Genomic DNA, 22,441 nt, shown 5'->3' with positions numbered 1-22,441 from the left:
AACTCGTCTAACTACGCGCTTCACTGCCAATTTTCATTTAGTTTCACGAATGGGTGTAAAATTTATGATTTCAAGCTTTCTCCTAAAAAAAAAAACATTAAAATGTTGTAGGTTCTGATAAACATTTTATGAACTGATAATCCAATCTGTTATGTTTGCCTCCCTTTTTCTCTACTCCCCCCTAAATGGTACGCCCATGTATTTTGAGATTGTTTTCGTTTAGTTTTTGTTTTCTGTGTTTTATTGTTTTGTTGTGGTTAACAATATCATTTGTAGTAGTAGTAGTAGTAGTAGTTTTGATGACCTTGAATGAATTAACATTACAATAGCCAGCACCGACAACGATATACATAATATAAATAGAAAATATAGTAGTAAAAGTCATTGTCATTAGAAAACAAATGAATATATACACACAGACACGCATGTGTATTTAAAAAGTGATAAAACTTTCTCCCGCCCCTGAAATCGAACACAGCCGAAAAAAGACCAAACAAAAGTATTGGCCAACATCTACGCCCCGTGCCAAAGAAAGTTGTTTTTTTTTTTTTTTTTTTAGAAGTTATTAAAAGTTTTCAATCAACATCTCAGACACTTTAATGTGTTGTGTATTATACATGTTGCATGTTGTCATTTAGTTTATGGCTTATTAAACATTGTTTTTTGCTTCACGAACAAAAAAAAAAAAAAAAAAGTATGCCAAGCCATAAGGAGGAGGATCCAATCATACAGCTGATGAAGATGATGGTTTGCAGTTAAAGCATTGGATTTATGACTTATTAATGAGAAGAATTGCGTTGCTTATCAACGGACTTAATTGGCCATTTACAAGAAAGAGAGAAGATGATAAGATCCTCCTCTAACACTCTAGAGAGTAAGCCAATATGAAATTATATTTTATGTACATTCATATATTGTGGCAAATGAGTGAAAGCCGCCTAGATAAACGAAATATATAGCAAAAGGTGTTTAGCATATTTAACAATCAAATTTACATTTTCGACCAAAAAAAAAAAATTTAAACTTTATTAATTAGAAAAGTTATTTTCTAACCATTGAGAAAGGGGCTATTCTTGGTTGGGAAAAGGCAACAAACAGGATTCGGGACGATTTTCAGACCTTCCAACCAAAAATATCTATAATATTGGTTAATATTATTGCATCACTCTCTTCTTAGTTAGTTTAAATGACTAACAGATATATATGAAGTTCTCTTTATGCAATATAAATGAACAAATGTTTTCTTTAAATGAAAGTACAAACTGTTTTTTAGAATTTTGTAATTTATTTAGTTTTTTTCTTTTTAAATATACTTTCAGTACTTTCCACACGCATGAAACAGTTGGCAATTTTGCTGAATGATTTCAATTTCGAGTGCATCGGCACCGCACAGACCGACGATGAGAATGTCATTTGTGAGAGTTTGAAGCGTTTTGGTGCCATTATTGGCACTATTGAGGATGAGCGCGAGAAAATGGTAAGATGACAGACAGAGATATCAACTTAATAAGTAAAGATATTAACAATGAAATCCACTTTGTTTAGCTTACTCTCGCCGATAAACATATTATCGAGTCACTAGAGGATTTTCGAAAAAAACAAATTGGCGGTGTAAAGGAGAACAAAAAGAAGTTTGACAAGAAAACGGAAAAGTTTTGTCAATCGCAAGAACGTTTTCTTAATATGTCCACCAAAAAGCCTGAAAATACGATACAAGAGGTAAGTGTATGTGTGTGTGTGTGTGTGGTGAGTGTTTGTGTAGAGTAAGGCAACGCCCTAGTATAGAGTTAAACTCAGCATTTCATCTAGTTTCCTAACCAAAATGCAATCCAATCACACGGGGGACTGGCCAAAAAACAAAAAATTGCATTTTGAAGCTTTGCCAAAACGAAAGAAAAACAAACAAACAGACAAACAAACACACAAAATTCTCTTATACCAGACAGAATTGCACTTGTGGCCCGTTGCTTTCCATCTTTAGGTGCTTCTGTGTCTGCCAGCAACGATTACTATATACTCTCGGTATGTGTGTGTGTGTGTGTGTGTGCTGCTCGTAAAAGTTGTGTAAAGTTCCATGACCTACGCCAAACTAAATGTATATCAATAGTCGTCGGGTCTGTAATAAGAACCAGGATATGCAGTGAAGATTGTCAGAGAACGAGCCAATCAACTTTTACCAAAACAACCGAAAATTTTCTATAGAAATACATCACGTAGAACATTGGTCCATATAAAAAAACAGCCTTACTACTAATTTATAAACCAGATATCAGAAATTAGAATATTTTCCAGTTGAGGTACATTTTTGAAGTGTTTTTTGTCTGCTTTTAATGGGGGATACAAAGGTTAAGAAGCAAGAAGAAATCGTTTATTAATCAAATATCCCTAATTTTAAATTAACGTATTCAGAGCTTATTATTTTTCAACGAAGGAAAACTTGGTAGTATCTTGTTTGAGTTCCTTACATACATATAACCTATATCCTCTATTCCTTACTTATTCTCTTTAATTGAGGCTCTTCAGATTGCACAAATACTTTCGCTCTCTTCAAACGATCTCATTGCAGTTGGTTTTACATTTGGCTTAAGTAGATTGTATTTCAAGATATGTTCTATATAACGTGGTTGCACTGTATTGCTTTCGGACTTAACGTTTACGGATACACAAAATGACGTGCAATTGCTGCTTTTTACATACACATAGACTGTTTGTATATACATATGGCTATATATAAAGGTTCCTGGCTGGCTGGCTGACTGGCTGACTTGTGGTTTCCTGGCAATTTAAACTGGCTCTTTCGGTGTATGTGTGTGTGTGTTTTTTTTTTTTTTTTAATTCGTTTATTTGGTAAAAAAGGAATTACAAATAGGTTAACAAAAAAGAAAACAGGTGGCAACCAAGAAAGATAGGTATAATCGAAAGAAGGAGAAGAAAGTAGGAGATTGAAGATATAGGAGACTGCGGGACCGCCTGGGGGTATTGCATCGCAGGGTGTGTGGGGGAGGGGGGATGTGGGCTTCTCAGACCCCGCCTGTATTGCGCTGCCTTTCGCGCGCGCGAAGCTTGCTGATCACCTGTTTCGCAAAGGTGCAAATAGCTGTCCAATTTCGTTGGTTTAACGTCATCAGTGGAACCAGATTCTGTGAAGATAATGGCTCACCACACAGCAGTTCGGCCGCCTGCCTTTCTGTCGCAAACATAGTGCATGCGAAGAGAGCATGATCAGGACTCTCCGACTCACCGTTCCTGCACCAAGTGCATTCCGCACTCGCCTGGTGACCAAATCTGAAGAGATATTCCCCAAAGCATCCATGACCGCTGAGTATCTGTGTCAGCTCGAAAGTAACCTCGCCATGCTTCCGTTGCAGCCACATTTTCAGATCGGGAATAAGCCTGAATGTCCACCTGCCCTTGATCGAGTTCGTCCAGCGAAGTTGCCAAGCGTCCCAGCTTTCCTGACGTGCCGCAGCCTTGACAACCTTTAGCTCAGCAGGACTCGGCGCTGACTCCATCTTGGTGGCATAGATGCGTTGTGCTTCATGTGCTAGCAGGTCGATGGGCGTCATACCTGCTATAACAAGAGCTGCATCGTCTGATATTGTGCGGAAGCCGCAACAGACCCTCAGCGCCGCAAGACGGTATGTGGTCTCTAGGCGTCTCCTATATGTCTTGACCGTCATGGCATTAGCCCAGGCTGGTGCCCCATAGAGCATAGTGGACTTCATGACATTCATCAGGAGCAGGCGCCTACCCTGTTTTGGGCCTCTGCTGTTGAGCATGATGCGGCTAAGTGACCGTCCCAGCTCAGCTGCCCTGGCTCCAACAAGCTCCAGATGCTCCTTGAAGGACAGGCGCGTGTCCAGGTGTATACCGAGATACCTGATGGCCCGTGAAGAGGTAATCGTGGTGGCGTCCACGATGATGTTGGCAACCTCAACCGTTTTACGACTACTTATTAGCACAGCTTCCGTCTTTTGTACTGCAAGCTCGAGACCTGCAGAAGCTAGCCAGTCTTTAGCCATTCCGATGGAACGCGCAGTTATTTCCTCGGCTTGTGCCAGATATTTAGCCACCACTACTATGGCAACATCGTCAGCGAAGCCCACCAGTCGCGCGCCACTCGGAAGTTGGATGCGCAAGATTCCGTCGTACATTGCATTCCAAAGTAGAGGGCCAAGAACGGATCCTTGGGGTACGCCTCCTTTTACATCATAAGTATGCGTCCCTCCGTGTGATCTATAGTACAGAACTCTGTTCCTGAAGTAGTCCTCCATTGTTCTTGTGAGATACTCCGGGACTCTAAAGTTTCGCAATGCTGCAAGAATGTTGTTCCAATTTGCTGTGTTAAAGGCATTTTTAACGTCCAGCGTGGTGACAAGGCAATACTGCTTTTGCCCTCCCTTCCATCGTTGCCCCTCTATAGCCTTGGCCGCAGTGTCGACGACGGATTTGATGGCATCAACAGTCGACATAGCCTTGCGGAATCCAAATTGCATAGGCGAGAGGTCGCCAGCCGCCTTGATTGCTGCCTCAATTCTGTTGCTGAGTAGCCTTTCAAAAATTTTGCCTGCCGCATCCAGAAGACAAATTGGCCTATATCCAGAGGGGTCCTCTACAGGTTTATTTGGCTTTGGGATCAGTACCAGATTCTGTCTTTTCCACCTGTCCGGAAATGTACCTTCACCCATGCAAGCGTTAAAAACATCCGCGAATCTTTCAGATTGTAGGCCAATGGCTAGTTTTAAGGCCTTGTTTGGGATGGTATCCGGGCCAGGAGCCTTGTCATTTTGTAATCTCGCTGCCGCCACTAACACCTCTTCTCCAGTGATGGGCCAGTCTACTGGCAAAGCAGTATGCTGCATCTGTTTCGGGCCTATTGACGAGGTGGCCGGAAATAAAGTTTCCACAATCATAGCCATGCGCCCTTCGTCAGGAGCCGCCGGCTTAACAGCCCTAAGCTTTTTCATGGCTACTTTATAGGCCAAGCCCCAGGGGTCATTTTCTATCGAGTCACAAAGTTCCAGAAAACAGGTTTTTTTTCGTGACTTAATAAGCTCTTTAAGGTCCCTTCTTCTGGCTGCAAATTCTGCTTGCAGCAGCAAGAACTCTGATCTGCCACGCGATCTTTGGTAGAGCCTTCTAGCACGAAGACACTTTTTCCTTGCCTCCGCAATGTTCTCGTCCCACCAGTAGACAGGGGCTCTATGTCGGCTATGCCCTCTTCGGGCCTTCATGCTAGCGTTGCATGCCGCCCTCACTGCGTCCATAATGGTGTCCGCCTGACTTGAAGCATCTCCGTCTAGTCGGGGAATGTTGAGTGCCGACGTAAAAATAGATGGATTAAGAGTATCCACGCGGAATGCTTGGCCTCCTTGATCTGTTCGCGGTTGGTTGGGCATTTGGTGTGCGCTTCTATTGATGGAGCATATAATGGCCAGGTGATCGCTACCAGTGTAAAAATCACAAAGTTTCCAGATTGAGTGAGGGAAAAGACAGGCACTTGTGAATGTAACGTCGATTACAGAGCCGCATCCTGCCCTACTAAACGTATGCTTGGATCCAGTGTTTAGCACAGCAATATCGAGGATCGCCCAGGATTCGAGAAGCGTTCTACCCCTAGCATTAGATGAACTGCTGCCCCATTCTTCAGACCAAGCGTTAAAATCACCTGCGATTATAACATTTTGCTTTGAACTTGCATCAGCGGAGATGGAGTCAATTATTCTCTCGAATTCCGTGAGTCTCAGGCTGGGGGCTAGGTAGCAACTATAGTACCACATATCCCCGATTTTCGCGCGAACGTAGCCAAGGGACGAATAAATCGACTCCATAGCCGGTACGTTTTGTCCGCATAACCAAATGGCAGCTTTTTTAGACGAGTCCACTACCCACAGTGGGCCATCGCCTGTTTTATACGGCTCGCTCAAAATCGCTATATCAGCGTCTACTTCACGCGCTGTTTGCGCCAACAGATCCTGTGCCACTGCACAGTGGTTGAGGTTTAGTTGAATAAACTTCATCCCGGTTTGTTTGTAATTTGGGCGCCAGATCTTGTCAACGGGCAGTCTTTACTGCCGGCAAAATGCTTCCTGTCGGTGCGGTTTGCTTCGACGCAGTTGTAACAATTTGGATCGTTTTCACAAGCCGCAGCTTTATGTCCAGGCTGCCCACATCTGAAGCACCAGCTGGTTCGGTCAACTGTACTCTTGCAGTTGAAAGCCACATGTCCAAAATTGAGACATTTGTAGCATCTCCGCTGAGCCACTCTTTCCCTGATGTGGCAGCTGAACCAGCCCACTACCAGTGTTCTCTTCTTTAAAAGAAAGGCCGCAGCTGTCTGTGGCAGACATACAACTGCCATTTGCGTCTCGTTGAAGGTTGGTCGCAGCGTCTTCACTGCGATGGCGCTTCCCAATATACCCGTTGCCTTTGTAATGGCCGTAATGATGTCAGTTGCCGTTACTAGGCAATCTAGCTTCCGCAGTTCGATGTATGACAAGTCAGTGACAGTTCGAACTTTGGCGTTCATGCCCAATACGTTGCATATCTCCTCTTGTATTTTCCGGTCTCCATCTTTGCTTTTAAGCTCCAGAAGCAGATCGCCATTTTGTGTCTTCCTGGCCCTTACCACTTCGTCTTTAATGCAATTTAGCCGCCCGTCGTCCCGTCGGGTTACCATTTGCAACATTTGCGCATACGAAATGCCCTCTTCCGCCTTGATTATAATGGCATCTGGCCGACCTCTGCGCGGCTTGCGCCTCGCTGAGACCACTTGCCAATCTGAGGATGGCCCATGAGTACCCACAGTATCGCCCTCAATAGCATTAGCGCTTGTGGGTGCACTACCGCCTAACATGGCCGCATACGTGGGCCTAAACTGCCCGCTGCCTCGCTTTCTTTTGGGTGGAGTATTTCTCTGACCGGGTGGCTCCTCTCTCGGGCGCTTTGGGCTGTCGGAGTGTGCTACCGAGTTCTCAATACGCTTGGCTTTGGTTTCCGGCCATGTGGCCTGCGTGGCCACATCCACTGTGGTGTTTTTTACGCATTTTCCGCCAAGAACTAAATGGCAGATCGCTGTTTGCAGCTCTATCATGCGCCTTATGTCGTGCATCGTGTTTTGATTCACATGCCGAACCTGCGGTTTGCCGTCATCCTTCTTCTTAAAAGTGTTCTCCAGTTGGCGTAGGAGATTGCCCAAGTCGTCAAGCTCCGGAATGCGCGATAGTACAACCGGGCTTAGTACCGGCGTCGCACTCGCATGACTATCAGACGGTGGTAACGGTGGCCTGGCCGGCGAAGCCACTGGCGACCGCGTCATCCTACTGCTCTTTCTAAACGCCATCTCTTCGCCCCCCTGATCAGTGGCCACACCATCCCAGCGGGCTTGATCCATCGACGCAGTCATTTTGTCCATTTCCCTATGTTGTTTCAAAATTAAATTTGAATTTAAATTTAAAAATGCAACGGCAAGGGAACGGCGCGTAGGCGCCACCTGGCGAATGCAGCCTTGGGCACAGCCCAAAGCCGATTTGCGTTGTCCAACACTGGTCGCTCAGCTGATCAGTGGCGCTTTGAGGGGCAACTCTACAAGTTTATTTCGCTGCCACAAGTGAACGTGCGTCCAGAACGGAGTGGATTTCGGATAACAGAGAGAATGGGAGAGATCTACGCACCAATACTATGACGAAGGCGGCGGCTGGAGACAAAAAGGCGCCAAGTTCCCCCCCCCGAGCGCCAACGAGAACGAAGCTGGCTTGAAAAGTCCCAAAGCCCTCGCGATAGTGGCACAGCTGTTGGCCAGGTGCCGCCGATGTAAGCCTGCTTGGGGTGAGTCGTGTGGCACGCAGAGTCCCACTCCTGAATTAAGAAAGCTTTAATTATAGGCACTGACCCGACAAACTTGCGGAGCACTTGGAAAAAACACAACTTGCTATCTCTATACACAGCTGTGTGTGTGTGTGTGTGTGTGTGTGTGTATGGGTGGTTAGAGAGCAAACCTAACAAAACTAACTCTTTTTTTTTCTATACACAATGTATGAAAAGTTTTTAATGTCGATGTTCGTGTTTTGTCCCTTGATCCTTGGGTAACTATTTGCCAGACATGCGCCTGACTGAACTGATTACCGGAATGGACCGGGCCGGACCGTAACCGTAATGTGGCTACTAAATAATGTATACGCACATATACACAGTGGATAATCTGTGTCCCAAATTGACGGGCAAAAGCGCTAGCAAAAGTCAATGAACCTAAGAGAGAGATAGAGAGACAGGCAAAGCGACAGAGCAATGTGATTTCTCGAGATTCTCGAATGCGTTTTGAAATGATTGTGATTTCTTGCAACAATAAGCCGCAAAGTATACACAGAATTCTTTCATTTTTATTTTCACATTTTGCGGCCAATGTAAACAGGCCGGCATAGATACTCATTCACCCTCAACCACCCACCCACGTCCCCGCTTTGTAAGTCATGTAACATAAACTAATGATCAACAGAACACAGCGGGAAGTCCGTTTACCTTAAAATGCTAATTACACACCAACGCAGTGTATGTGTGTATGTAGGGGGGGGGAATTGGTGCAAGTTCTTGGAAATGGGAAGGTGCCCCAAAATTGGTCAATGAAAATTTGGGTCGATTCCAATCAATCGATAAATATTTCTGATTTTGAATGAAATCGAAGAGAATATTTACACATGCTTCACAGTCAGTGTAAGTACATACTCTGTTTCATTTTTGTTTACACCGACAAGCTAAAACACTAAATAGCTTGTCTAAGCTCTCAGACGTGACAACGAAGTGTAAGTAGTAGGAGTATCTGGTGGAGAAAGGGGCGTGGTTTCAAAAGAAACCACACCAACGGACAGGTTTGCATGACTAATTCAAGGTGCAAGGTGTCCCATTTAGAAGTTATTAAATGAAAAACCTTAGAAACTATTCTATGGTTAAATGAAGAAAATCCTTTTGTTTCGGATAGTAGGCTATTCTTTAGGTAGGATAGCTTTGCTAATTCATATAACCCTGTTTGACCATGGCAATTCTTCTTCTTGAAGAGGTTAGACAGCAATAGAAATTTCTTTGTGATCCACTTAGCGAAATTTGGATAGCTGCATTCTACGAAAGTGTACTATAAAGTTTGAATGGTGGAGAAACATTTAAGCCAATCTTAAATATTGATTTAGCATTCTATGAAACTTGTTGGCAACACCTCGTTATGCAGCTGCAACCCCATAGATGAGAATATATTTACATAGGTATATCCAATGATATATGTATATGTTGCTGCTGCCTCTTTGCATACATTGTGTGTTCTATTGATTTTCTACGCAGTGCTTTGGCATGCGTGTCACCCTACCACCCACCGACTGAACCACCCAACTACCTGTTTTCTTGAAATTGTCCTGGCCTTGCTATATACAAATAACCCCTCCTTTCTGAGACAACAAATGCAACAATGGCTGGGCAACGCAGCACTGTCAACATGCCGATGTCGACGACGACGACAACAACGACGACAGTCATGCAACATAATTCGTTATCTGTCACGCGTCGTCTGTCGATTGTGCTGTTGTTGTTCTTGGTTTGCCGGTGTTTCTTTGTTGGTATTTCCTTTTCTAATGCGCTTTGGCAACAATTTTTTCCAACCCCCAAAGTAAATACCAAGCCAAACAAACCAACCACCCATCCACCCACTTGCCCACCAATCAGCCATCTAACACCCTCCACCCATCCAGTCAACCTTTATTGCCTACCAATAGCAAACATATCGTTTCAGGATATTGTGATTTTATCTACAACTATTTTTTGATAGTTTCGTTTAAAAAGAAATGAAATGAATGCTAATTAACATTAGTCCACTAAAATAAAAGAAGTAGAAGCAATAACTGGATCTTTTGTTTACAATTGAATCAAAGTTTTTAAAGTTTAACTACTTAGACTAACTATAGGAGCTAAGGACAGGTGATGAAGTTAAGATGTAGAGTATGAAATAGTTTAAAGGCAAATGTCTTATAATTGAAAATATCTCAATGTTATCTTAATTGACTAACCAAAAACCGAAAGATTTACCACTCAAGCGGTAAAGCATTGAATCCTCCTCCACTTGATTTACAACATTAATTCAAGGGTGTGAAAATGTGGCAAGGTCTCCCCCACCCGGCTTGTGTCTACCTCTCGCGAGTGTAGTATCACCTTACAATTTTGCAATATCCTTAACTGCCCCAAAAGATTGCTTGACGTTTGCCAAGTGTCGACAGTTTGTTAAATTTAATACATACTTGAAATTTTATATTAGACGGATGCATGCATCATGCTGGTGGTACATACATACATATATACATACATATAGCTTTACATCTATATTTAGTACTATTCGCATTTTGCAGCATCTGCTGCCGCACGCAAATGTGGGCGAAAAGTTCATTCAGTCAGTGAAGGCAAAAAAAAAGGAAAAAGCCGGCCCACGTAAAGTATAAATACAAATTCGGAAACTGTAGGCGCATTCCAGGCCAATCCAACGCCCACACTTCGGCAGTCTTCAGTCCTTGCAAAGGACTTCCACCTGAAGAGTCGTGTGTGACAGAGAGAGAGAGATAGAGAGAGAGAAATGCGCTCTCTCTTTTAGGATTGATGGCAACTCTGTACGGAAGTTTTTAACTGCTTTTGTCTGAGCTTTTGAAAAGCTTATTATTTATGTTGATAATTAATATCAAAGAAATTCCATAATGGGACTTGAAAACCAATCCATTTAAGTATAAGGCTCGAGCTAAAATTTATCTATTTGGAGATGAAAAGATTCACATTTAGCCGAAAGTTTACTTGATCACAAAATTTTGAATCAGCTTTAGCGGCAGCGATTTATCGATGACTTATCGATAAAAAGGACTTGAAACTCTGAAAAGTATGCTGCAGCAGAGCATGTAAACTTTGTATAATTGCAATTTGCTCTCATTATTAATACTTCCTCTTCCTTTTGTTGGCTCGCTCCTTATGGCCAAAGGATGCTTTACTCTTGGTGAAGCGCAGGCGCTTAAGCATTCATTGAGGGTATTCAGATTAAACTTCAGAGAGAGAGGAAACTCTGTCATGTGTGGGGGAAATGGCAGTGGGAGGGGAATAAAATGTGGCAAGGATTTAGCGGTGGCGCCGCCAAACCTTTCTGATTTCCTCTTACCTTCACATAATAACAGCAAAGACAAATTTTGCGCACAATTTTTGAGTGCGCGTTGCGTCAATGCGTGCTTGAATGCCTATGTGTGGGTGTGTGTGTGTGTAAGTGAGTGAGTGTGTGTTTTTGGCATGAATGAGAGTTTGAAGCCATCTAAAACTAAATCACATCGACTCGCAGCAGTTGAAACTCTGTCACAACTCCAGCTAACTGGAATCAAAACAAAAAAGAAAAACACATTCAAATAAAAGCAAAAGAAAAATAATCAAAAAACAAAAACCCCTGAAAACATTTGCAAAAATACAATAAAACAAATAAGTAACAAAACTAAACAAAGTTCCTTTCACTTCAGTCAGTTGAACGATATGCCTAAATATGCAAAGGATTCTAAAGGGCTTCGACAATAAGCATGACAGAGAAAAGTCACCGCCTCGTGTTTTTTTTTTTTTTTGTTCTCCTTTCCATTGCACGCCTACATAAATAAGTTTTTGCAAATCAAAATATGACTTAAAAGGATTTAATAATTATCATTGTTCACGCCACCGGGTGAACAGCAGTGAGCGGCGAAGAGCAGTGAGCGGTGAGGAGTGAGGAGGGTTTTTTGATCCTCGGCGTCTACGGTCACACCAGGAGGAGTGACTTGATTTTTTCCAATGGGCACCGCCATCACTAAGAATCGAGCCTTTCACCCGAACACCCGTTCTCTTGCATTTTTTTTACGATTTGTTAATCACTTTCAACCCGAACCATTTCCGTGTGTGCCGGTTTACCTGTGAATATTATATAAATAATAAAACCTACATTTAGTTAACCGAAGTTTCTCGTGCGTTTTAATTCACCACTCGCTCACCACAAACTGAAGAAATTGGCACCCGCCAACTCCTTGTATTTCATTTGGATCCTTCCGCCCCCCCACGAACATTGGTCCTTCGAGCCGGATATCCTTCCGCTCCTCCAGCTTGCATCGGCGGAATTCCTGATAAGTACAAAATTTCATTATTCATTTCATTTACATACTACTAAAAGTGTGAGGTTTTCCCGCTTCTCCATAGCGACCTACACACTTTTACATATTGTATGTACATACCTGACCTGTTCCAAGGTTTCATGGTAGTTCCTAATCCTTAGCGTGATTGTCCAACGTTCTCATTTTACATTCCACGATTATCCATTTTCATTTATGTTTTTTTTTCCTCGCACTTGTCCAAATCCACCTTTTTTACATATGCATTCACATGTACATGTAATTTCCACAGCTGTTTGCCAAATCCGCGTAAAAGTTTAAAAAAAAAAAAAAAAATTATTAAAGTGTTATAAAAAATAGGGAAAAATAAAAATCAAAGTGTTCACCGCGTTTTCTTATGTGTTGGAATAATAATCTTTAATGCCAAACTTATTTCCACACGCGCGTATCTACGTACATACATACATCGTCACCTGTTGATGTACGCGCATATGTACATACATATCCATATACATACAATCCCTTCGCACATTTACCACGACACAAAAGGCAAAAAAAATATTCTTTTTTTTTAAATAGCACTTCACGTATGCACCGCGATTTCTTGCGCGTTCGAATTAGGTGCGAAATTAATTTCCTCACGCGCGTCTTTGGATACCGGTGCACTTGCTTACATACGTACATACATACATATGTATATGCTTACATAGTCATACATTGCACATACATATGTACATATCCACAACGCATAATACATTTCGGTGTCGCGCATTGATTTAACACAACCCCACATCCAATTAAATTACAATTACTTACGTTTTTTTTGTTGTTGTGAACAACGCGTGTGCATACATATCTATACTCACCTGTGTACTTATGCATGTACGTACACACATAGATCAAAGCATCTGTCCATATGCATTGATCGGTTGTTTTATTTGCGCACAACACTCGCTTGTTTTTCCGCACAACACTTGTTCTTGGTTTTTCCGCACAACCACAAAAAAAAAAATTATTCACATACATAATTAAACAACAAAATCAAAAACCAAATATATAAACAGCGGCCGACAGCTGTTTTCGGAGTAGTGGTGACACGTGAGTCGAGTCGTGATATCGATAGGCGGCTCAAGCGCGCCAAATTTAAATCACATTATTTCCGATTCTCTTTTTTCGCCTAATTATATATCCGCCCATATTTATAAAACAATACATATATATTTTTCCAGCATTATCGTGCCCACATTTATATATCCGTCCATATTTATAAATCATTTATATAATTTTTCCGGCCAACTTTTTGCGCTCACATATATATATCCGTCCATATTTATAAATTATATATATAATTTTTTCGGCCAGTATTTTGCGCTCATATATATATCCGCCCATATTTATAAATAAATACATATATATTTTTTCCAGCACTATCGGGCCCATATTTATATATCCGTCCATATTTATAAATTATATATATAATTTTTTTCGGCCAGTATTTTGCGCTCATATATATATCCGCCCATATTTATAAATAAACACATATAAATTTTTTCCAGCACTATCGGGCCCATATTTATATATCCGTTCATATTTAAAAACTATATATATATTTTTTCCGGCCAGTATTTTGCGCTCAATATATATCCGCCCATATTTATAAATAAACACATATAAATTTTTTCCAGCACTATCGGGCCCATATTTATATATCCGTTCAGCTTTAAAAACTATATATATATTTTTTCCGGCCAGCCTTTTGCGCTCATATATATATCCGCCCATATTTCTAAATAAATACATATATATATATTTTTCCAGCACTATCGGGCCCATATTTATATCTCCGTCCATATTTATAAATTATATATACAATTTTTTCCGGCCATTATTCTGCGCACACATATATATCCAGATCCAGATTTATATAAAAACGTATTTTCCTTTTATCCTATACATCTTTGTTTATATATTTCATCCGTGTTTTGTTTTATACGTACTCCCATCGGTAATTTTCAATCCGCATTCGTGCGTTCGTATATTATTCCGCATCTATCCCCATTAAAGAGGCTTCGTTTCCGAGCCACACGCGAGAAAATTCTCCCGCAATCCTGCGGTGCACAGTGAGGAAGTTCTTGCGTCCCCATACAGTCCACTTCTCACTTCCAAAACAAAAAAAAGGGACGCGCACAAACGCGGTGTTCGTCGGTAAGCTCGTCCCCTGAGTATGTCCACGGAGCCGTCCAAGACTGCGCCGAAGTCCAACAGTCTTTCGTCTCCCTCTGCAACTCCGGAGAAGGTTCGGCCTCCGACAACTCCGGTGACCGTGAAGCGTACGGATATTTCGCGCAAGTTCTCGTCAGTTCGCAGCCGCAGCGAATCCCCAAGGTCCCGTCCGTCTTCGTCCAGCTTACCTGAGGGTCGCAGATTCTCGGTTAAAGACTCGAGGGAACACCAAGGTCGTTCCAAGCTTTCAACTCAGACCCAGATTCCGCACGTTGTTGTGACGCACTGTTCTGACGCTCCCGTCACCCGATCCGTATCACAACAGCGTAGAGAACACTCCAGAATGTCCCTTTCCGATTTCGTTATAGCGTGCGACGCATTGACTCTGTTTGAAGCTCGCGAGAGTGAAGCTCTAACTTCTGAAGTGCCCTTGTTTTCCATTAAAATGCACTTAGAGCAGCTCAAATCCCTTTGGTCAACTGTCGAGATGGAATACTCCCGTTGTCACAAGGCCTTGACAATCCAAGCCGACGAGGAAAGCTTGGCAAACATAAGCCACATCAAGGCGAAGCACGAATCCGCTTACGCGGCATATGTGCGATGCGGGACGTTGTTCGGAGAACGCATCGAACAGCTCTCGGTACAGATGACGACTCTTAGGCGTCAGCCAACCGCTCCGTCGGGGCCACCGGGGCATAGAGTTCCTCCGTGTGAGGTAGAGACATTTGATGGCGACAGCCTAGCATGGCCCACATTCCGCGATTTGTTCGCCGCCATTTATATCGCCAATCCGTATTTGTCACAAGTGGAGAAGCTCTATCACTTGAACGCCAAGACGCGAGGGGAAGCGAGAACCATCGTGGCTAAGTCCCCCCTGACGAATGAGGGTTTCCAGGCCGCGTGGGAGAACCTCACCGCACGGTACGAAAACAGCCGTCTGCTGGTCATGACTCAAGCCAGACAACTCCTTCAGATTCCCGCGGTGGCACAAGAGTCGGGCAAATCCTTGCGAGAGCTGCAGACCGCGTTTCAAGGGTGTCTTACCGCACTTGAGCGTTCGGGTGTTAGTACTGAGAATTGGGATGTCCTACTTATCGCCATCTGCACTAGTAAATTGCCGAAGGCCACAATCCTCCTGTGGGAGCAATCAGTGCCCAATAAGACTGTCGTCTCAACGTGGTCCGATTTGAACCAATTTCTTACCGATCGGTATCGGGTCCTGGATGCCACCGACGAACATAAGTCGGCCCCAAGTGTCCAAGCCATCCCCATTGGCCCCCGCAAATCCTCTGCAACGATGAAAGTCCAAGCGTTTCCAGCGAAAGCTCAGCTCAAATCGGCGTCTTGCAAGCTGTGCCATCGGGAAAATCACCCAATACGGCTCTGCCCTAGTTTCCTTGATATGCCTGTTCAGAGGCGGCTGGAAACCATTAGACAGCAGGGACTTTGTCTGAACTGTTTTGCCCGCGGTCATCAAGTGAAGGGCTGCTCCAGTGCGCATAATTGCCATACCTGCAAGGAACGTCATCATACGCTGTTGCATCCTAGTGATGTGTCCGTGCCCTCGCCATCCGCTGCGCAAGTCCCACCATCCAGCGTCACAGAGCGCCCGTCCGCGAGCGACCAGCTCACAAATGCTCAAAGTTATTTTGCATCTACCCCAGGCAGAGGCCTTTTAGGCACTGCGATTGTCACTCTGCACCATCGTGGTGTGGATCATCATATTCGGGCGTTGATCGACTCGGGAGCCGATTCAACTTTTCTCTCCGAACGCGTCTTCAGCATGGTCCAGCCCCCCTTCTACCCAGTAGACGCCGCGGTTACTGGCATGGGCCAGAGTGATGGAGGCTGCGCCGACAAGGTGTGTCTGCTAATGCTGTCTCCCCCGTGTGACAGATTGAACAAGATTGAGGTCTCCGCCCTGGTCGTATCCAAATTGTCAGGGGCCATTCCAACAGCTCCATTCCTTAATACGGTTCCGACGCAGTGCCTCGATCGCCCCCTGGCTGACCCGTACTACAACAAGCCCGCGCCTATTGACATGATCATCGGTGTAGACCTGTTTCCCCACATCCTCGGAGAACGGATCAAAAAGGATATTGGTGATTTTGTCGGGCTAGAAACCATCTTTGGATGGGTTCTGTGTGGGGCTATCACTCCTGACCCCCCGGTGTCTAGATCCGTTTTCGCGGCACAGACGCGAGTTAGTCCCGAAGCAAAGCTTGATGTACTCCTCACCAAGTTTTGGGAGGTGGAAGACCTTCCCGCAAAGCCGGAAAAGGAGGATGACGCATTCTGCGAGCGGAACTTCCAGGAGACCACCCAAAGGGGAAAGGACGGCCGATATGTTGTGTCCCTACCGTTCAAAGGTCCGAATAGCGTTGACTTGGGCCACTCAAGACCGATCGCGCTGGCTCAATTCCTGCGGAATGAGGCACGCCTTCTCAAGGATCCGGTTCTAAAAACGCAGTACGATGCCATTATTCAAGAATATGAGGAATTGGGTCATATGATTCGGGTGACGCCGCCTCAAGATGGGAAAAACTTCTATCTCCCCATCATGCGGTGTTTAAGCCCGATAGCACCACCACTAAGGTACGCGTGGTATTTAACGCGTCGAGCCCCTCCACACAAGGCGTCAGCCTCAACGATGTCTTGCACACCGGTCCTACTCTTCAGGCCGACCTCACGCTTCAGGTACTGAAATGGCGGTTCTTTCAATTCGTTTTCAATGCCGACATAACGCAGATGTATCGACAAATCCGAGTCGATCCCAGGCATACCCCCTTTCAGCGGATCCTCTACCGAGACCGCTGCGGCAATATTCAGGATTACGAGTTACAAACTGTCACGTTTGGGGTTAACTGCGCGCCATTCTTGGCGATCCGAGTCCTTTTACAACTGGCACAAGACGTGCAAACGATGTATCCTCAGGCGAGCGAAATCCTTCGGAACTACATGTATGTTGATGATGTCCTTGCCGGCGCTCACACTGAAGCCGACGCTCGTCTCGCCATACGAGAGCTTCAAGCGGTCCTCCAATCTGCGGGATTCCCGCTTCGGAAGTGGACTTCCAATAAGAAGGAAGTACTTCAAGCCATTCCGAGAGAGCACCTGCTGCGAGAGGACTTTCTCGAGCTGGAAGACGCGAGCACCGCAAAAACCTTGGGTATTCGATGGCAAGCTGCTGAGGACGTCTTCTTCTTCACCACAGCGGACCCCCCCCTTGAAGGAGTCGATCTCCAAGAGGCAGGTTCTGTCTCATATCGCTAAGCTCTTCGACCCCGCTGGGTGGCTAGCCCCATTTGTCATCCGAGCGAAGATATTCATGCAGCAAATCTGGCTTACCGAACTGGGCTGGGATGATGCTCTGCCGCCTCTCCTGCTGCAGCAATGGCATGAATTCCTGCAGGATTACCCAGGCCTCAGTCGACTCCGCATTCCCCGTTGGCTAAACACCAGCGATAAGCTCTCGTGGGAGCTTCATGGCTTCTGTGACGCGTCACAGAAAGCGTATGGAGCGGCCCTATATGTGCGGGTTCGGTACGGCAATCAAGTAGACGTCCATTTATTAACGGCTAAGACCCGTGTAGCTCCAGTCAAAACAGTCTCGCTGCCTCGGCTAGAGTTGTGCGGAGCGGTTCTGCTAGCCGATCTCTGGGCGTCGATCGTTCCTGAACTTCCAATCCGACCTGCAACCTCCCAGTTTTGGACCGACTCTACCATCGTGTTGGCTTGGCTCAATAAACCTCCGTGCAGTTGGTCCACCTTCGTGGCCAATCGCGTATCCAGGATCTCCGAAAGCACTAGTGGCCAAAGCTGGTCACATGTGCGCTCCGAGGACAACCCCGCGGATCTGGCGAGCCGTGGAGTCTCCGCGGCCGAGCTATCGGCCAGCAGCCTCTGGTGGCATGGGCCGGACTGGCTCCAGAGAGCCCCCGAGTATTGGCCAACTCCCCATAACGAACTCCCAGACACCCAGCTGGAGCAACGGGTCCAGTGCCACACCACCGCGACCACGCTACTCGAGGACGTCAGCGAACGGTTCTCGAATTATGGTAGGGCTCTACGAGTCATCGCGTACATCCTACGCTTCGCCACCAAGAGGATTTCGACGCCTTCCACGGTTCGCCTCACCAATGACGAACTTCTTTCCGCCGAGCGCGCCTTGATTCGGACCTCTCAGCGGCGGGAATACCTCGCGGAGATACGGGCCCTGGGCGAAGGGCGACCCCTGCCATCATCCAGCACTCTACTCAATCTGAACCCATTTCTCGACCAGCATGGGTTACTCCGCTCCTGCGGACGACTCCGGGCCGCTGAGTCCCTCCGATATGATGAACGTCACCCTATTCTCCTCCCATATAGTACTCATTTCACTCGCCTGCTTGTCGCATTCGCCCACCGCATCACGTTGCATGGCGGCAATCAACTGATGGTGCGGTATTTGCGCACCAAATTCTGGATCCCACGGATAAAGAACATGGTAAAGTCCCACATCAAGGGGTGCAAGGTCTGCATCGTTCATCGTCGACGACTACAGACCCAGATGATGGGTGATCTCCTCGAGAACGCATCACGTATTCCAGGCCCTTCACCCACACGGGCATTGATTTCGCAGGGCCGTTCGAGATCAAAAATTACACCGGGCGTGCGTGTCTCATAACTAAGGGTTATGTCTGCGTCTTTGTGTGTTTCAGCACGAAGGCAATCCATCTCGAGGCTACCTCCGACCTCACCACTGAAAGATTTCTGGCAGCCTTCTCTCGGTTTGTCGCACGGAGACAATGTCCACAGCGCATTTACTCCGACAACGGCAAAACCTTCGTAGGGCCTCAAAGGCGCTCGAAAAAGATTTCCTGAACGCCACCAAGCTTGAAATAATGAAGGCATTCCCCCAGCACATCCTATCCTGGCAGTTCATTCCGCCAAGCGCGCCCCACATGGGAGGACTGTGGGAAGCAGGGGTCAAAAGTTTTAAGACCCTGTTTTACAAGTCCTCGTCCACTGTCAAATACACCTTCGAGGAACTTTCCACTCTCCTGTGTAGGATCGAAGCGTGCCTAAACTCCAGGCCAATCTCTCCCATGAGTGAGGACCCAGAGGATCTACTGGCCCTAAGCCCGGGACATTTCCTGATTGGAGGACCACTCTTAGCCATTGCGGAACCGGAAATTCTGGTCGAGCCTATGTCGCTGATCAACCGATGGCAGCGACTAAAGGCAATCCAGCAGGCTTTCTGCCGCCGCTGGAAGAGTGAGTACCTCAAGGAGCTTCACAAACGGAACAAGTGGAAATCACCGACTCGCAGCATCCAGACCGGCGACCTCGTGATCGTGTCCGAAGATCATCTCCCCTCCAACGAGTGGCGCTTAGGGCGAATTGAGCGCACTCTGCCCGGGGCTGACGGCCTCGTCCGAGTGGCTGATGTCACCACCGCGCGTGGGTCTATCCGAAGACCCGTAGCGAAGCTCATTCTGTTGCAAGACAGCAGGAGTCCTGAGTCTAAAACCTTATCGTGACTCCTAATCCCTCTATGTTTCCTCCGAATGTCCTCGTCTCCGTGCATGTTTCTCGTTCCCGTGCATAGACTAATCCACTCCCCCATACGTAATTTCTTTCGTTACAGTTCATTCAGCTCGCCCTTTCATAGCGACATGGCCCCCACGCGTCTGCCGCACCACCGCAGCAAACGAGCTCCACAGGGCACGAACGTGTACCGATGCCGGGTCTGTCGGGGGGTTCATGCACTCCGGCAGTGTCAGCGCTTCCTAAACCTCCGAGGGGAAAAGCGGCTTCGGGCGGTGCTCATCAATAAATATTGTCCCAATTGCTTGGCCCACGAGCATTCATCCGACGCGTGTCGGACTCGCCATGGTTGCCGACGATGCGGGCAAAGGCACCATACCCTGCTCCACATGGCCGACCAACCGCCGAGACGACGTGCCTCCGCCCGGCGTCGCAGCCGATCACCCCCCTCCAGTCGTGCTGCACCCCCGCTACAACCCCGTTCCCGATCATCGTCCGACCGCTCCGCTTCCCCAGAAGGCGCACCCGAGATTTCGTTATCCTCCCTGCTCCACGCCAGGACGACGACTGTCCTGCCCACCGCAGTCCTACGGTTGGGCAATGGCTCGAAATCCTTCGAGACCCGCGTCCTTCTTGATGCGTGTGCGGCTGAGAGCCGCATCAATCTCTCCTTTGCCCGGTCCCTGGGGTTAGCTGTGACCACGGTCGGGGTCGACCAAGCCTGTACGGCCGTCCTCGAGTCGAGGTCCGACAAGACGTTCCGACGGAACGTTATATTCCGGGTCGAAGAGGACTTGCTCATCCGCACTCCCATCCGGGAAGTGGCGGCGCCGGTCCGAGAGAAGTTCGCAACCCTGATCCTGGCCGACCCCTACTTCTATCGGCCGGCGTCGGTATCCGTGGTGCTCGGGGCAGACCTCTATCCTGAGGTCATCCAACCAGGCTGTGTGCCCGGTCATAGCGGTACTCCCGCAGCCCAGAGCACCGTGTTCGGATGGGTCGTCTCCGGCTCCTGTGGGATCTAGGCGCTCCAGGACGTTGCCGTCCCCCATCCTTTATATGTCCAGGGTGACAATTGCAACATGTTGCAAGGGGGGCGGTATGTTCACGCCACCGGGTGAACAGCAGTGAGCGGCGAAGAGCAGTGAGCGGTGAGGAGTGAGGAGGGTTTTTTGATCCTCGGCGTCTACGGTCACACCAGGAGGAGTGACTTGATTTTTTCCAATGGGCACCGCCATCACTAAGAATCGAGCCTTTCACCCGAACACCCGTTCTCTTGCATTTTTTTACGATTTGTTAATCACTTTCAACCCGAACCATTTCCGTGTGTGCCGGTTTACCTGTGAATATTATATAAATAATAAAACCTACATTTAGTTAACCGAAGTTTCTCGTGCGTTTTAATTCACCACTCGCTCACCACAAACTGAAGAAATTGGCACCCGCCAACTCCTTGTATTTCATTTGGATCCTTCCGCCCCCCCACGAACAATCATTTACAAACAAAACTTTTGGTGTGTAATTGTCATTATTATGCTATCCGTGTCGTAATATCCTCGCGTATCCTGTGATGTTGTGCAAACGTATTTCAAAGTGATTAAAATTTTAAGGGAGTCAATGCAGAATGCAATCCAATTGCAGCACTTCCACAAGCATTTCCATTTGTGGTAAGAGTCTTGGCTAAAAGAGATTAAATGCACATCCATATTCACGTTATTAATATTCACATCTTCAGTTACGAATATCGCTTACTAACAGGTGTTTATGCAATGAAAGAAAGGACACAACTCTGTTGTGTTTGGGGTAGGATTAAAAATTTAATTGGTGTTAGCAAACAAAAACAAGTATTCTGTTGTTACACCCAAAAGCACCTTTTCGTAAACGTCTTTTGAGTCCGTCATAACTGATGGCTCATTTGTTCAGTTGTTCATGTGAATCACTTTATTCATTCATTCACTTTACTCATTTAATTGTTTAGTTCTTCTGAGACTTATCTCCTTACATATTCGTCAAGTCACTGATAAAGTGATAAAGTGGCGAAATCAAACGACTTGAAAATTGCAATAAACTAAAGCTAAAAGTGATTAAAGTTTATTTTTTTTTTTTGCAAGTTTCTAAATTAAAACCTAAAAAGAGATGTTTATTTTAAGATGTTAATTCAATGGAATCGAAAGTCGGATATGTCGTTTATTAAGAATTATACGTTATATTGTATTCTATTGTTTATGAAAATAGATTCGTTTATATTCATTTGCCATTAGAAGTAGATACAAACAAACAATATGCATGACGTATGACTAGAATTGGTTTAGAATATAACAATTTTTGAAAAGAAAGCAAAGATCATGAAACAAAAACTCTGATCATTTGAGAAGATATATGTACATTTGATACATATATTGTTGTATTTGTAAACAGGAAACAATGAATTGGCCAATGAAAAGTTATCAGGGCACACGTATGTAAGTGTATCTATGCGTGTGTGTGTGTGGGGGGGAGCAGGTATAATTAAAAGGTATGCGTGTGTGTATTTGTGTATACACGGTAAATGCCGATAAAAG

At 45.6% G+C, this 22,441-nt stretch overlaps 2 protein-coding genes across 2 annotated transcripts in view; both read left to right on the top strand.

Moving 5' to 3' along the window:
- Positions 1 to 22,441, top strand: part of Graf (GTPase regulator associated with FAK) — a 59,340-nt gene that overhangs the window by 30,179 nt on the left and 6,720 nt on the right. The window contains 2 exon segments of the mRNA XM_068299894.1: positions 1,320 to 1,477; positions 1,546 to 1,719. Coding sequence (XP_068155995.1) covers positions 1,320 to 1,477; positions 1,546 to 1,719 — 332 coding nt within the window.
- LOC137584487 (uncharacterized) lies at positions 11,624 to 21,266 on the top strand. Its single transcript, XM_068299905.1, has 2 exons — positions 11,624 to 12,147; positions 19,981 to 21,266. Exon 2 carries the CDS (start codon positions 20,009 to 20,011, stop codon positions 20,903 to 20,905), a length of 897 nt encoding a protein of 298 aa, XP_068156006.1. The 5' UTR covers positions 11,624 to 12,147; positions 19,981 to 20,008; the 3' UTR covers positions 20,906 to 21,266.

This window comes from Drosophila tropicalis, unplaced genomic scaffold, assembly GCF_018151085.1.
Source record: "Drosophila tropicalis isolate 14030-0801.00 unplaced genomic scaffold, ASM1815108v1 contig_158, whole genome shotgun sequence".
In the NCBI taxonomy this organism is placed as follows: domain Eukaryota; kingdom Metazoa; phylum Arthropoda; class Insecta; order Diptera; family Drosophilidae; genus Drosophila; species Drosophila tropicalis.
This window is presented reverse-complemented; position numbering and strand designations above follow the sequence as displayed.

Excerpts from the sequence above, each read along its gene's own strand:
- LOC137584487 (XM_068299905.1), top strand. The coding sequence starts at position 20,009 with ATGGCCCCCACGCGTCTGCCGCACCACCGCAGCAAACGAGCTCCACAG.